The sequence below is a fragment of the Neomonachus schauinslandi genome, chromosome 16, assembly GCF_002201575.2.
Source record: "Neomonachus schauinslandi chromosome 16, ASM220157v2, whole genome shotgun sequence".
Taxonomy (NCBI): Eukaryota; Metazoa; Chordata; class Mammalia; order Carnivora; family Phocidae; genus Neomonachus; species Neomonachus schauinslandi.
In genome coordinates, this window is record NC_058418.1 from 13,201,694 (window position 1) to 13,215,916 (window position 14,223).

A 14,223-nucleotide genomic window follows, 5' to 3' on the forward strand; every position below is an offset into this window, starting at 1 on the left:
ATTGCAAATGACAGAACTGGGATTTAAATCCAGACAGTCGGGCTCTAGAGCCACCAAAGAAGACTGCTTTCAAAGTTAGTGTCCAAGTAAAGCCAGTACTTGGCTTGTTGTAAGGGCTCGATGTGAACTATTATCATGGGGAAGAAGGTGGGAAGGGTTTGGATGCGCTGACACAGAGTCTCCAGGTCCCCTCCCCAGTTAGCTTTCAGGTAGCACGACTTGCCCTCTTCTCCAGCCTGACTCTTGTCTACGAGGGGGGCTCTTGGGACAGACAGTTCTAGAGAAGCCTGGCTCAGCCATCCCAACGCCAACCTCATGGGACACAGAATATACCTCTCTACTGAGCGCTTAGGGAACTGATATGGACTATATCTAAACTCAAAACTCTCTTGAAGCTCTTTATGCCTAAGTCCAACTTACCTTTGGGAGTAAAGAACAATTTAAGATGACTCATAAATTTTGGAAGAATTCTAAAATTCCCTCCTAGCTCTGGTGTCCTGGAGCTGGAGAAATGAATTACTTGCTCAGCTTCCAACCCCCTTTCACAGGTAATGACTTTAGTCTCTTCCTTTGCTGCCTAGACAGGCCACCCTACGTAACTCTTCCTCTGCTATGGGTTGTTTCCAGTTTGCACTGTCCTCCCCAGTAACCCCCCATTCCACATCTGAGGACATCTGGCAACAAAGCTCCAGGAGACCTATGATGATGACTTGGGAGGTCAGGGACTCCCCACCCAGCTACAAGCTCAGGACCCACATTTCTCAGCACCATTGTGGGGGTGGGCCTCCTCAGCCCTCTGACATCTGCTTTTGTTCCAGGTCTCCCTTCCACTGTGCTTGTCTCTAGGGGTGGAGACTCACCAGCACTGTTGGCCTCCGACTCCAGCAGATGGATGTCATTGCAGTCCGCCAGCGAGTGCTCCAGGCAGAGCTGCAGGAAGCGGGCCTGGGTGCGAGTGACCCGCTTCAGAAGTGACAGCAGGGCCACCGTCTGCTCACACTCATTCCAGCCCTTGAACCAGCCAGCGAGGATGCCCACCTGGTCTCGGAACATCATGGTGCCGGGCCTGGGGCCAGGGTGGAGGGGACGGCGGTGGCGAGGGCCAGCGCCGTCACATGGTCTCGGCTCGGGGCTCCTGTTACCTCTCCCCTGAGGGCCAGGGCTTGAGGACGTTCCCTGGCGTGGTGGCAACGGGCAGTGGGGGGAGAAGGAAACCTGCTCACATCGGGGGAGGTCTTGGTCCAGCCACACCTCTCCAGGCTCCTAGAAAAGGAAGCAAGGGGGTCAGACAGAATGAAAGGGCTGGAACTAGCGTGGTTAGTGGGGGTTGAGGGGGAAGGAGCCTTCATGCCTTCCTCTCTCAGGGTATCTGCTCTGCTGAGCCCCCGGGGAGAAAGATGAAGCCAATTACCAGATACTAAACCAGATTTCCTTCCAATCTCCAGATCCAGAGAAAAGGCTTGACTGGGATTCAGAGAGACTGAGGAGAAGATGTTGCCTAGCATGCCTGGCTGTCATGGGACCAAAGGAAGCAGAGTAAGTTGGTAGGATTTTCCAGAAATCAGAAATAGGGGAGGCTGCACACTACAGGGAAAGATCTGAATTAATGGAGACGTGGTCCCAGGTGACACATGACCCCCAGCACATGCCTTGACATTGCTGGTCTCTGGCCAACTCTTCTGAGAGTGGGAAAGAGTGACTGCTCACCTGCTAAGAGGACTCCATGGAGTTTATATTATTTCAGTCTAAGACTCACAAAGCTAAGATGTGAGTGGATGATGGGGTGGCAATCCCAGTGGAGATCTCAAGTATGCAGACAGCTAACTGATCAGTAACTGCCTCAGTGCCCATGGATAGGGGCATGGACAAAGGCTTTTTCAAAGATTTCCAACAGGCTGGGGGATTCACCTCCTTCAACCCAACTCTGCCACTCTGGGAAAGGTGCAGCTCTGACCTCTAAGATCTCACTCGTCTCTGCTCTGAGGTGAGTTTCCCCCAGACCTCTTCTTCATTCCCCTGAAGGCTACTCCTGACCCAAGCCCCCTGGGTTGGGAAGTCCCCTTGGCTCCCAAAGATGCCAGACTGTCACCCAGACTCCTAAGAGCACAAAAGATGCCAACCGGAGAAGGGTCACATCCAAAGTAAACAAACTCCCAAGCAAGAAAGTGTCCAAATTCCTCTCTTAGACAGGAACTACACAGGAGCTGTGTTAACTGGGCAGACAACAGGCCTATTCTTCAGTTGACTGATTTCTGGACACTACTCTGAAGCCTTTTTCTAAGTATCTTGATCTCTAGGTCTCCACTCACATTTTCCTGTCTCTCCTGCAACCAGTGCCTTGGCTCTATCCCCAAACCACATTTGGCTCCATCTCCTTCTGGCTGCCAAAGGACTGAGAACTCCACACAAAGACCCACTGAACCTGCTGGGCTCAGGTCTTAGGGAGCTACTGCCATCTCCCTGAACTTCCATGATCCCACTGAAGAGGGCTGTGAGGTACATCTGAGGATGGCTGTGACTCACCTGGCAGATCCTCTGTGGGACACCTGAACAGATCAAACTGCCCCAGATGTCAATCCCTTTGGATATAAGGAAAAGTGTAGGGGAAAATGAAACCTTGTTCCAAGTTAAACAGACCTTTCAGATATCTTTTTTTAAAGTTTATTTACCTTTTTATTAATCTCTACACTCAACGTGGGGCTTGAACTCATGACCTTGAGAGATCGAGATTTATACACTCTTCTGACTGACCCAGCCAGGTGCCCCCGGAAATCTTTTTTAAAAGGAAATCAAATGTTGCCTCTTGGCTTAAATCCTCCAAAGACTTCCCATTTCACTTAAGTGAAACCTAAACTAAACCTGAACGTATCATGGCCTACAGGGCCCTGCAAGACTCTTGTGGCCTCTCCAACCTCATCTTGTACCAAGTTTTCTTATTCACTGGAATTCTCTTCCCCCAAAACCTACTTATGCTTGTCACTCAAGTCTCAACTCAATGTTACTTCCTCAGAGAGAGCTTCCCTGACCATCCAGTCTAAGGAGTCTGTCACACTAATGCTATTTCTTCTATATAATTTGACACCCTCAGGTATCACCTTATTTTTGTTGTTTCTCTTTCCACCAGAAAGCAAGCTATATGGTCACTCAGTGCCCAGAACAGTGACTGGTACATAGATGATGCTCAATACGTATTTGTTGAAAGAATGAATAAAGAAGGCAAGCATGGAAGCCACACTTGAGATTGAGCCTTGCGGCGAGAAGATGATAGAAGGAATGGCCCATGGGATGGTAAACAGATTTAGAAACCTTGTCCTAAGAGAAAAATTTGAAGGCACTGAGGAAATTTCCCCAGGGGAAGAGAAGACTCAGAAGGAATGACATAACTGATTTCTAATATCTGAAGGGGTAGCACACAGAAGAGGAATTAGACTTGTTTTTTTACTCCAGAGGAGAACCAGGAAAAATAGCTGGAAGTGAGAGGTGACATGGGAAATGTTGAGTCAAGAAAATTAAGTTCTAGTCTTGCCCCAGACACTGATTCACTTTGATCTTTAAGCGAGTCTGTTTCCCTTCTCTGCAATGTGTAAGATAAGGAGCCAGACTGGATCAGACATGACAAATGGGTTTTACTTCACAGATTAGCTCCAAACGACTGGCAGTGGCTGCCTGGAGCACTGTGGTGAGAAGGATCCTGAAGAAATGAAGCAATATGAATACCCATCAAAGGGCAATAATAATAAACTGGGGACACATCTCACATGATGGGATATTGTGTAGCTATCAAAAACATGCTTGATCCCGACAGCAGAATACAAAAAACACAACTATATATAGTGTTTGATCTTTAACCACCAACCTGCAGGGATGATCAAAAGCTCCGTAGTAATATATACAATACAATGTCATTTTTGTAAAAAGAAAATAAAAGCCATACAAAAACCCTTATATATTATATCTCTATATGCACGTGTATAAAGAAATGCGTATAAGGACACACCCTGGGCTGTTCACATTGGTTACCATGGAGAGAAGAAGGAATTAACTCTCTTCATATAACTTTGTAGCATTTCACTAGTTGCAAGTAAACACATATTACTTTTGTAATTTTTAAATAATTTTATTTGAAAAAGTTTTCAGGTTGCATTCTACTTCCCAGCTCAGTGAGAAAGAACACTGTGATTGATTATCAATGGTTGCCCTGAATGCAGGATGGATGAATGGTAGTTCACAGGCCTGAAAAAATCAGTCTCCTTTCCCAGCTCCAGCATTTTGTGGCTTTCAGCCCCACGGAGACAGCAGCTGCCTCAACATAAGGAAGAATTTTAAAATAATGTATCTGTCCAAGAAAGGAACTGGCTGCCATGTGAGGAGGTAATAAGCTCCCTGGCTGATGGAAGTGGTCAAGTGGAAGCTACATGAACATCCCTTGGGAGTGGGAGGGATTCCTTCACTGGGTGGCAACTCATAAGATAGAAGGACATGTTACTATTTCAGAGGGAACATTTGTGACGAGAGGTTTGATATGCCAACAGCATTTACGGCAAGAAGATGACCAAATCCACAAACAGACCAAAGTTGTGCACTGTCTTTCCCATGAACTTTTACTGGGTTGTTACTTTTCCTAAGCAACAGCACTGTGCCCCCCAAATAAGCTGCTGGCCAGCTTCTTCCCCCAAATAAGCAAAGCTGTGGGACAGAGCAGGGTCTCAAACATGACATTTAATAATAAGGCCAGGTTTTGAATGAAGCAGGCTGGTGAGGACTATGGTGAGTTGGAAAGCACATGCCCTGTCTAAAGGGAGAAGTCACTTATTTTAGCTCTAATCAACTGCTGCCATGGGGGAATTTGGGCCCAGTATTGTTAGGTCTTAGTTGTGTGTGTGTGTGTGTTTTGTTTTTTTTTTTTAAAGAGGAACCAGAAATCAGGATTTTTAAATAAAATTCCCCTATTTTTAAATGTTGGAAACAAATTCACATTAAAACAGCAACAATGAACCACTATAAGGAACAAACAAAGCTTGTGGCCTGTGGTCCTTGGAATAGATGGACACAAACTGTGAAAAGACCAGGAGTCTGCTAACTATCCTTCCCTCAGGCCTCTCTGGTTTATACCTTCAAACCACCCAGTTGCTCGGGAACATGACTGGCAGAGAGGATCTAATGCCCAACAATGGCTCTGACAATCCTCAGTAAACACTGGGGGCTTTAGAGAAACAGTCACTTTTAGGACAGAAGAAGGATGCTGGGTGTTTGGTCTGGATGGTGACTGGAGGGGAGGACTGTATGGCCTTCTTCCATTGAAGGGCCAGAGGTCCCAGCTACCTCCTGTCCTGGGTGCTTGGCAGCAATGAGAAGGGAAGGCCTGGGTTGGTACGATGGGCCAGGAAAGAGGCATCAGCACTGACTATTCCAAGGCTCTTTACTGTGATGGATTCTGGTGGATCTGCTTACCAAACATCCATTCCCATCTTCTGGTACCTTTGGAAAATTAACTGTCTTCCTTGGCTCCAGGAATAGACATAGAAAATCTACTGGCCAAGGAAAGTCTTCACTGGATTCCTGCTGGAACTACTGGGGAAAATAAGTTCTCTATCAGAGTTACTCAGATATACATCTCCTGATGTTACTGGCTGCCACTTCTGCTCCCTCACAAGGGAGAGCCTGTCTCAGAATGAAGCTAACACAGATGAAAGCAGAGTCAAGAGATAAGGGGACAAAGAAGGAGACCTGTTCACATTTGAAGACCTGGATCAAATCCAGCTAGCCTGAAGCCTCTCACTCCAGACTTTTCAGTTATATGGACCAATAAATACCTTTTGGGCTAAGGACAGTTTGAGTTGTGTTTCTATCACTTAAAGTTGGAAGAGCCTTGACTGCTCCCATACAAAAACAGAATTTACCAGTGCTCTGGTCTTGTCTTTGTATGACCAAAAAACGACTCCCTCCTTTGAGGCAAGACACTAGAGGGGAACCACTATGTCAGAAGCCCCTTAAAGAGTCCAATATTACCGCTGCCATATTTGGTCTCTAAGGGACCAAGTAACCCTCTTTGGAAGCATCTACCAACCCTGGAGGGTGAGAAATGAAGCCAAAATTGGCTAAGAGGTTGTAGGAAAAACTGTTCACTGGGCTCCCTTCCTTGGCTTCAAGCAGCAAGAAGTGGCCCACAGATAGGAGGTGCCTCTGCAGGTCAGCTCTCCTCATTTGGAAGCCAGGCTGTGGAGTGATGTGGCTGAAACCTGGGCTCTCCTACTGATACTTACTTGCTGTGTTGACCTTAGGCAAGTAACTCAGTTTCTTCCTCAGTGAGGCTTGTTATAAGAATGAAATGAAACAATGTATTTAAAAATACCTACCTTGATCCTTAGCATGTCTTCCTATAGCACCTATCCTGTCATATGCTAGGCCCTATGCTAACAGCTTTTTGTGGATGAGTTCATTTGATTCTAAAAACAACATATATGCTATATTTCACATATACGTAAGATATACATGTATTACACACATATCTACAGATATACACACACAATATTATTCTCATTCAACAAATGGAGAAACTGAGACACAGAAAAGGTTAAGTCACTTGCCTAAGACTACACACAGCTAAGCTCAGATTTTCAAGACCAGATAGTCTGGCTCTTGCTTGTTCCTAAGAATATTACAGCCTCCTGTAAGTTCCCTTCCACTACCTAGAAAAGTTGGGCAAAAGGTACACCCTTTAATGCCAACATCTCTAAATAAGGGGGTCCTATTAGCCTTCTTACCCATTCCTAGCCCTTCTACAGCACCCACCTAGGCCTTTCAGGAATTCATACTTCATGAACAAGGTAACAGGCTAGTTACCTAACGTTAACTCACTATCCTGACCGGAGAAGAACAGGAGAATGTCAGATGCCAAGGGAGCTCAACTTCTCTTTTGTAAAGACCAACCATTATTTTCAGAAACTCCTGAAATATGTACACAAAATATGCATACTATTGCCTCAGCCAAGAATGAGGCTTTTGTATGAATAGTTCTGAGGAACAGAGGGAGAGGAGGGGAGAAGCCAGGCAGGGCCTCCTGGAAGATAAGCGACCCCCTGGGAAGCTGTGGGAAACCCTGGAGTAGAGAGGAAGCTGGTATCCCTTCCCCCTTGCCCCCATGTATTGCTCTCTTTCACTCATCCCACCCTTAAATGTGTTGACCCTTCCCCAATAAAACAGTATCTTTAGCTCTTTCCTTTCTCTATACTTGTATCCTATCACTTGATAATCAACTCCCACAGATTCAACTATCACCTTTCTGTGGACAACTCGGAATTTCTTAAAGTCATTTTGGACTCCTTTCTCCTCCATAAGATCTATTCATCTGGTCTTGATAATTTTTTTCTTTTCTTTTTTTTTAAGATTTTATTTATTTATTTGACAGAAAGAGAGAGAGAGCACAAGCAAGCAGAGAGAGAGGGAGAAGCAGGGTTCCCACTGAGCAGGGAGCCTGATGTGGGGCTCAATCCCAGGACCCTGAGATCACAACCTGAGCCAAAGGCAGACGCTTAACTGACTGAGCCTCCCAGGCGTCCCAATAATTCTTTTTTTCTTAACGTCAGCTAAACATGCCCTCCTTTTTCTTTCCTAAAACTCAAGTGGCTCTGGGACCACACTGTCTGGGTTGGAAAGAGAATCCTACCACTTACTACCTGTGTAACTTTGGGCAAGAGATTTCACCTTGCTGTGCCTGTTTTCTCATCTGTAAAATGGGTTTAATAATAGTACATACTCTCATAGAGTTGCTAGCTATTATCATCCTGGATTCCTCTCTTTCTAATCCCATAATTAAGTCCTGTTTTCTCTATACCCAAAATACATCTATCTCTCTGATTTTTTACTGCCACCACCATATTTAAGTTACCATCTTTTTTCATCTGGACTAATGTAATGCCTCCTCATCTACCTCCTGCTTCCATTCTTACCCGTTTTCCTTGCATAAATCAGTGAACATTCTTTAAAGAAAAAAAAAATTCAGATCATGTCACTGTCTTGCTTTAAAAACCCTCTAATAGCTTCCCAAGTCTCTTAAATGAAAATGTAAAACTCCTTACCATGGCCCACAAGGCCCTACATGATCTAGCCTCTCCAATCCCTTGCCCCCTCTCCCTCACACTGGTTTCCTTGTTGTTCCTTGAGCCCATCTCAGGGCTTTTGTCGCTGTTGACCCCTCTACCCGAAATGTTCTTCCGCAGATCACCACATGGCTGGTTCCCTCTCATCAATCAGATCTGGGTTCATATGTGTCCCAGTCTTCCTCATCTCCCCAAGGAGTTTTTGGTCTGATATCATCGAAAGGTATTTCTTTGAAGGCTGCAGCTTTTCCAGAAATGCCTAGACTGTAAGATCCATGAGGGAAGGAAAGACTGTGGCTGTATTATTCACTGCTACATTTTCAGTTCCTAGCATTGCACCTGGCACACAGCAAACACACCCTCATTATGTCTGTGAAAAATCCCCCCCTCACCCTTGCAGCAGTCCTTTCTCCACATAAAACAATGCTTAGATTGGAACGCCCCACTCCGAGATCATCCCACAACTGGTCCCTTCTCATCTTTCAGGTTATCAGGCTCAATTGTCACCTCCTCAGCGGCCAATTCTAACCATCCTGAATATAGTGGCCACAGCCACCCTCTTTTTCAATTTATTATTATTTTTTAAAGATTTTATTTATTTATTTGACAGAGAGAGACAGAGCAAGAGCAGAAACACAAGCAGGGGGAGTGGGAGAGGGAGAAGCAGGCTTCCTGCCGAGCAGGGAGCCTGATGTGGGACTCGATCCCAGAACCCTGGGATCATGACCTGTGCCGAAGGCAGATGCTTAATGACTGAGCCACCCAGGCGCCCTTCACTCTATTTTAATTCCTTCACAGCACATATCACTGATTTCTTTTGTTTATGTATCCTCTCCACTCCCCCATCAGAACGTAAACACCATGAGTTCCAAAACCTTGACTGTTTCATTCACTGCTATATGTCCTGTACCTAGAAAAGTGCCTCCATAAATTGTTTTAACTGCTGGAGTTGAAATTTATACACTGTATACACTGTTGTTCTGTAACTTGCCCTCAATCAGACGCTATTCAACAAATTTACACTAAAACAAATAAAACAAAACCCTACTCAAAGTAATTTACCTAACCCTCTCACAAAGTTCAGAGTCCGGAAAACCCAAAGCTGAGGTACAGGATTGAACACCACTACTCCTGGATTCCACTATCCTACCACCAAACTCAGGCAGTCATCTCTTCCCCGTGTCTATCAGTGAGATCCCAAGGGAAAGTCTGGTTGGGTCAGACTAACCATAGACTCTCTCCAGATCCAAACCATCAGAGAGTGGAGAATGACTGAGGCTGGAGAACAAGGGAGGAGGGGGACTGCCACCAGTACTCAGAAAGGTCATGGGATGGAATCACAGCAACCTCAGCGAGCAAGAGAGAATTCCAGGGTATAGAACCCCAAACACGTCCCTAAGGATCTTCTGTTATTTCACACTTATTCAGGAAAGAAACTGTTTTCAAACTGGGGCTGTCGGGCAAGAGTTCTCTTTCCACTAAGGCTGTTAAGGAGGTAGGATGTAAGCCTGGGGTTGCTGAAGGCCATCTTAGTAACCACAAAGTAGAAATCTGTTGAAGATGAAGCTAACTCCTTGGAGAAATGGGCAGAGATTACTGAGAAGATTGTTTGAACTCCTGGATGAAGCTAAGTCTGAAGCCAACCCAGCCCTGGACTTTTTAGTAACATGAACCAATTAATTTTCTTTTTTGATTAAACCAGTTTGAACTAAGGACTAAGGTTCTTTTATGTCTTTGGAGTCCTGGCTGACATGAGCCATTTATTTATTTATTTACTTACCATTTATTTTTGATAACACTGAGCACTTATATGCAGAGCATTGTTCTAGATACTTTATATATATTAACTAATTCAATCATTGCAATAATTTTATAACATAGAATATCATTATTACTTTCATTTTTTAGATGTGGAAACTAAGAACCAGAGAATTTAAGTAATTGTCCTAGGTCACAAAACTGGTAAGTGACAATGTGGAATGCAAATCCTGTCTAGCCCCAGAATCTGCATACTTAACCACTATGTTACTATGCCTCACTGCACCCAACCCTATCTGAACAGAAAATCCAACTCTATGACTCATGGCACTATCATCTTGGGATGGACAGGGTCCAGAGACCTTCTATTTGTGCCACTTGTCTTCAATTACATCATTCGTAAAATGAGATTAATTGTAGCTTACCTACCTCATAGGCTTCCTATGAGGAACATGAGGTGAGAATACATGTGAAGCATTTAAACTGTGACTGGCAAATAATAATTACTCAATAAACAGTAGTCATTAATATTACCACTCTATGGGTCACAAAAGTGCAGCTGGCAAATACAATACAGATGGAAGAGATCTGTTTTCTTTCATCTCTGTCCTTTAAGAGAAGAGAAGAGATGCCATGGATGGGAGATGAGGAGGCCTTGTCTTTGACCCATTGCAAAGCTGTTAACTCTGCCTGGAAGGCTACTCACCACTGTCCCAACTCCTGTGGAACATCACCGAGCCCAAAACCACCTTTTCCATGAAGTCTTTCCAGATAAAGGGCTCCTTCTTTCACTGCCAAATTTCCAAAGCATATAATTTGTACCTCATGTTCTGTCCCATGTACCTGCCCAACCCCTCTAATGTACTGTGAGCTCACTGAAGGCAGGCTCCAGTGTTTATCCTGTGATCTCTGTTTCCTCTTGTTGATTCTAGAGAGAAACAGAATCCCTCAGAGAAAGCTGAGAGCCCTGTGGAGGCCCCAGACTTATAAAGGCTAAGAAGCCAACCAGGATGGGGTAAGGCAGATCACGAAGAATAGGACCTAAGGCAGCTCAGAATCAAGAGTGAACACAAAGAAAAGTCCCTCAAATAGCAGTTGGAGGGGCAAGACAGCCTCTTCTAGGAGGAGAGGCAATGGAGGCTGGGTAGAGAGAGAAGACAGGAGGGGGTGGGGAAGGTGTATAGAACCTGAATGGGGAGTGAGATCTGAAAAACTTAAGAGATTTCTGGCCAAATGTGAAGGAAGAGCTGCCCATTCTCTGATTCCCACTGTGGGATTCAGAGACAAATAAGACACATCCCAGTACTTTCCAAATTTGCTAGTCCAGTGAGGATGAGTGGACAAGTACATGAAAAACTACAGGGAGAAGGTGAGTGGTGCCCTAAGAAGTAAAAGGGAGGACTCTGGACAGTAAGACACAGAGAATGAAAAGACCCGAAGGTGCCTTAAAGGGAGGGTGTCTATGTGGAGAGGAAGAGATGAAGATTAGAGAGGGACATATGTGTTCAAGCAGATGCACCAAAGGCTAGGGTATGGTGTGGAGGGGCAGCCAGAAGGTAAAAGTGCTGAGGAAGACCTGAAAAGAAATCATTCAAAGGTAGAATATGAAGTAATTGCTCACAGAGTGGGGTGACCTCTGAGAGAAACCAAAATCCTTTCAAGGAGGGCAAGGAGACTTTCTAGAGGGTGGATATTTCACAAAGGAGACTCTCAGGAAAATGGGGGTGGGCAGGAGTTCAGAGGCATACCCTGAAGCATCTTTCAGTGGGCTTTCTGTGGTGAAAGGGAAATCCTCTCAGGGGGCAATGGTTCTCAAATTCGAGCATACATCAGAATCACCAGGAGGGTCCCTAAAAACAGACTGCTGGGTCCTACTCTCAGGTCTTCTGGTTCAGTAGGTCTGGGCTAGACCCCCAAATTTGCATTTCTAACCAGTTCCCAGGTGATGTTGATGCTGGTCCAAGGACCATGCTTTGAGAACCACTGCTACAGGGGAAGGGATTCTTTAGTGAGGAGGCCCTCAAAAGGGAAAAGGAAGGAGAAGGCTGCTGAAAAGAAAATGGGGGGAGTCCTCAAGAAGTCTCTAAGGAGGGTGTTAAGGCTCTCTCAATCTCCGAAGGGAGGAGGAGTCTATGAGGATGAAACCTAAGAAAAATGGCCTGAGAAGTCTCTGAGGGTTGAGATTTCAAGAGGTGAGGCTGTCTCTTGAGGATTTTTTTTTTATTAAAAGGACACAGTGGAGGCTCTCGGGGGTGAGGGGAGCCTGGAAGATGCTGGGGGCCTCTGAAGGGACAATGGGGGGAAGGAGGTCCAGATCTGAGAAGGATCTCTAAGTTGATTTCAAAGGAAAGAGAATGGAGGTGGTGAGAGGGTATAAATAGGGATTCCAAAAGGGGTAAATCTGATAGGGTCCTGAATGGATGAGGATGTCACAGGTGGAAATGAGGGAATGTTCTGAAGAAGTCTCAAAAAGTGCTGGGAGTTAGGTTGTTGATGCAGGGCAGTTTTGAAGAAAATTCTCTAAAGGGTGTCTGGGGGAAGTGTGGTCTCCTGAGAGAGATCTTGTATGTACTGGAGCAGGATGGCAGAGGCCCTTTCAGGAACTCCTAAGAGAGCTCAGATGAGGAGAAACCTCTGAGTAAAGTTTTCGAAAGGGTATAGTATGGGAAAGGTGGGTCTTCTGAGTGGAATATGGGAATGTCAGAGTAGAAGGTTTTTCAGAAAGAATTCTGGGACTTTCTAAGAGCAGGAGCTCAGTTATTTTGAGGGAAGACTGAATGGGGAGGAGGTTCTAGAGGGCCTGAGGGCACCTGTGAAGAAGAGTTCAGGGAGTGAAACCTCTAGGAAAAGTATCTTAGTAAGGCAGGAGGTCTCTGAGCAGTGATTCAGTGGATTCTTGGGGGGTGTCGGAAGGGTCCTGGGAGGGATTTCAAGGGCTTATCCCAGAAGGGCTTGAGGGGTTGCCGAGGTCTCTGAGAAGATGTGAGGAGGTCTTGGAAAAACTGCATCTCACAGAGGTCACGAAGAGAGTCTTACGGTTTAAAAGGTTTTGAAACTTCAACTAAATGTCAGTCTAGAAAGGGGGATTTTCAAGGGTCATCTAAAGAGGACTCTAGAGAATATCAGAGACTACAAGGGACCTTTTTGGAATCCTGAAGAAATCTGTGGAACATGTGGTGTAGGTTACCGGGAAAAGAGCTGGGATATGTAACAGGGTCTGTGGAAAAGGCTTTTGGAATATGGGGTAAGAGTTCTCCAGGGATTTTAGCGAATCTCTGGAGGAATGTTTGGGATAAGTGAGCGTGGTCTTGGAGGAAGATTTTTGGGGTATGTGAGGGTCATCTCTAGGGCATTTCGGGCTGGTGAGACTTGGGGGACCTGAAATCTTTGGGATCTGTGGAAGAGTCTTAAGGGATGACTTTGGGAAGGGGGAGTGTGTATGGGAGATGGCTGGTGCGTGGGGGGGGGGTGTCCCTCTAGGTGAATTTTGGGGATGTGAGCACATTTCAGAGAGTCTCTGAGGAAGACTTTCAGGGTATTATCAGGGACATTCCAAAGGACATGGTGGCAGGGAGGGGGCTCCGAGATTTGGGGGCCATGAGTGAAACGTCTCCCAGGTGATTTCTGGTAATGGGGGGGTAGGTAGGAGGGAAAATTTTGGGGACCTGTGAGAGGGAAGACCTGGGGAGATTGTGGGGATATGCGAAATAGGTCTCTGGGGGAGATTTCTGGAATGTGCGGGGTCTGGAGGGGATCTCAGGGAGACTGCAGGAGATTTTTAGGGCTTATGAGGGAGGCTCCAGGAGGAGATATGACACACATTGTTGGAATAGATGAGGAGTGGCCTCCGGGGAATATTTCTGGACGGAGGAGGATGGGGGATCTGGGGCCAGAGAAGGGGTTCGCTGAGGAAGATTTCCGAGACCTAAGCCGGCGTCTGGACAAGACTGTGGGGACGTAAGGGGGGGTCTCTCAGAAAGATTTCGGGCCGGAGGAGGGGTGCGGGTTTTCAGGGGGCTCTAGGGCGGGTTTGGCGGGGCTGTGGGAACGCCCTCCAGGGAGGTGTCTGAGCCAGACCTGCGGGGGGGTCACGGGGAAGGTCCCCCGACCCGGCCCCTCGCGGTCCCCAGGGTGTGAGGAGGGTTTCGGAGAAAAGCTTCCCAGGCGGCCTGGGCCGGCGACTCGGGGGTCGGGGGTGGGGGATTCTCTCGAGGGCCGGGACCCCCGAGGCCCGCGCTCGCCGCCGCCCGCGGCTCGGGGTCCCTGAGGGGGCGGGGCCGCCCGTGCGGCCTGGGGCGCCCTGAGGTGAGCCCCGCGCGCCCCGACCCGCCGCCGCCCCGCCGCCGCCCGGGCCTGCCCGCGACTC

General features: G+C 46.6%; 1 protein-coding gene across 2 annotated transcripts in view; it reads right to left on the reverse strand.

The window, feature by feature from the left end:
* Positions 1-14,223, reverse strand: part of SAMD4B (sterile alpha motif domain containing 4B) — a 38,229-nt gene that overhangs the window by 23,538 nt on the left and 468 nt on the right. For both annotated transcript variants that reach the window (XM_044911391.1, XM_044911390.1), the window contains exon 2: positions 861-1,263. In XM_044911391.1, the coding sequence (XP_044767326.1) occupies positions 861-1,056 (196 nt within the window). In that variant the 5' untranslated portion in view covers positions 1,057-1,263. The remainder of the gene's footprint in view (positions 1-860; positions 1,264-14,223) is intronic.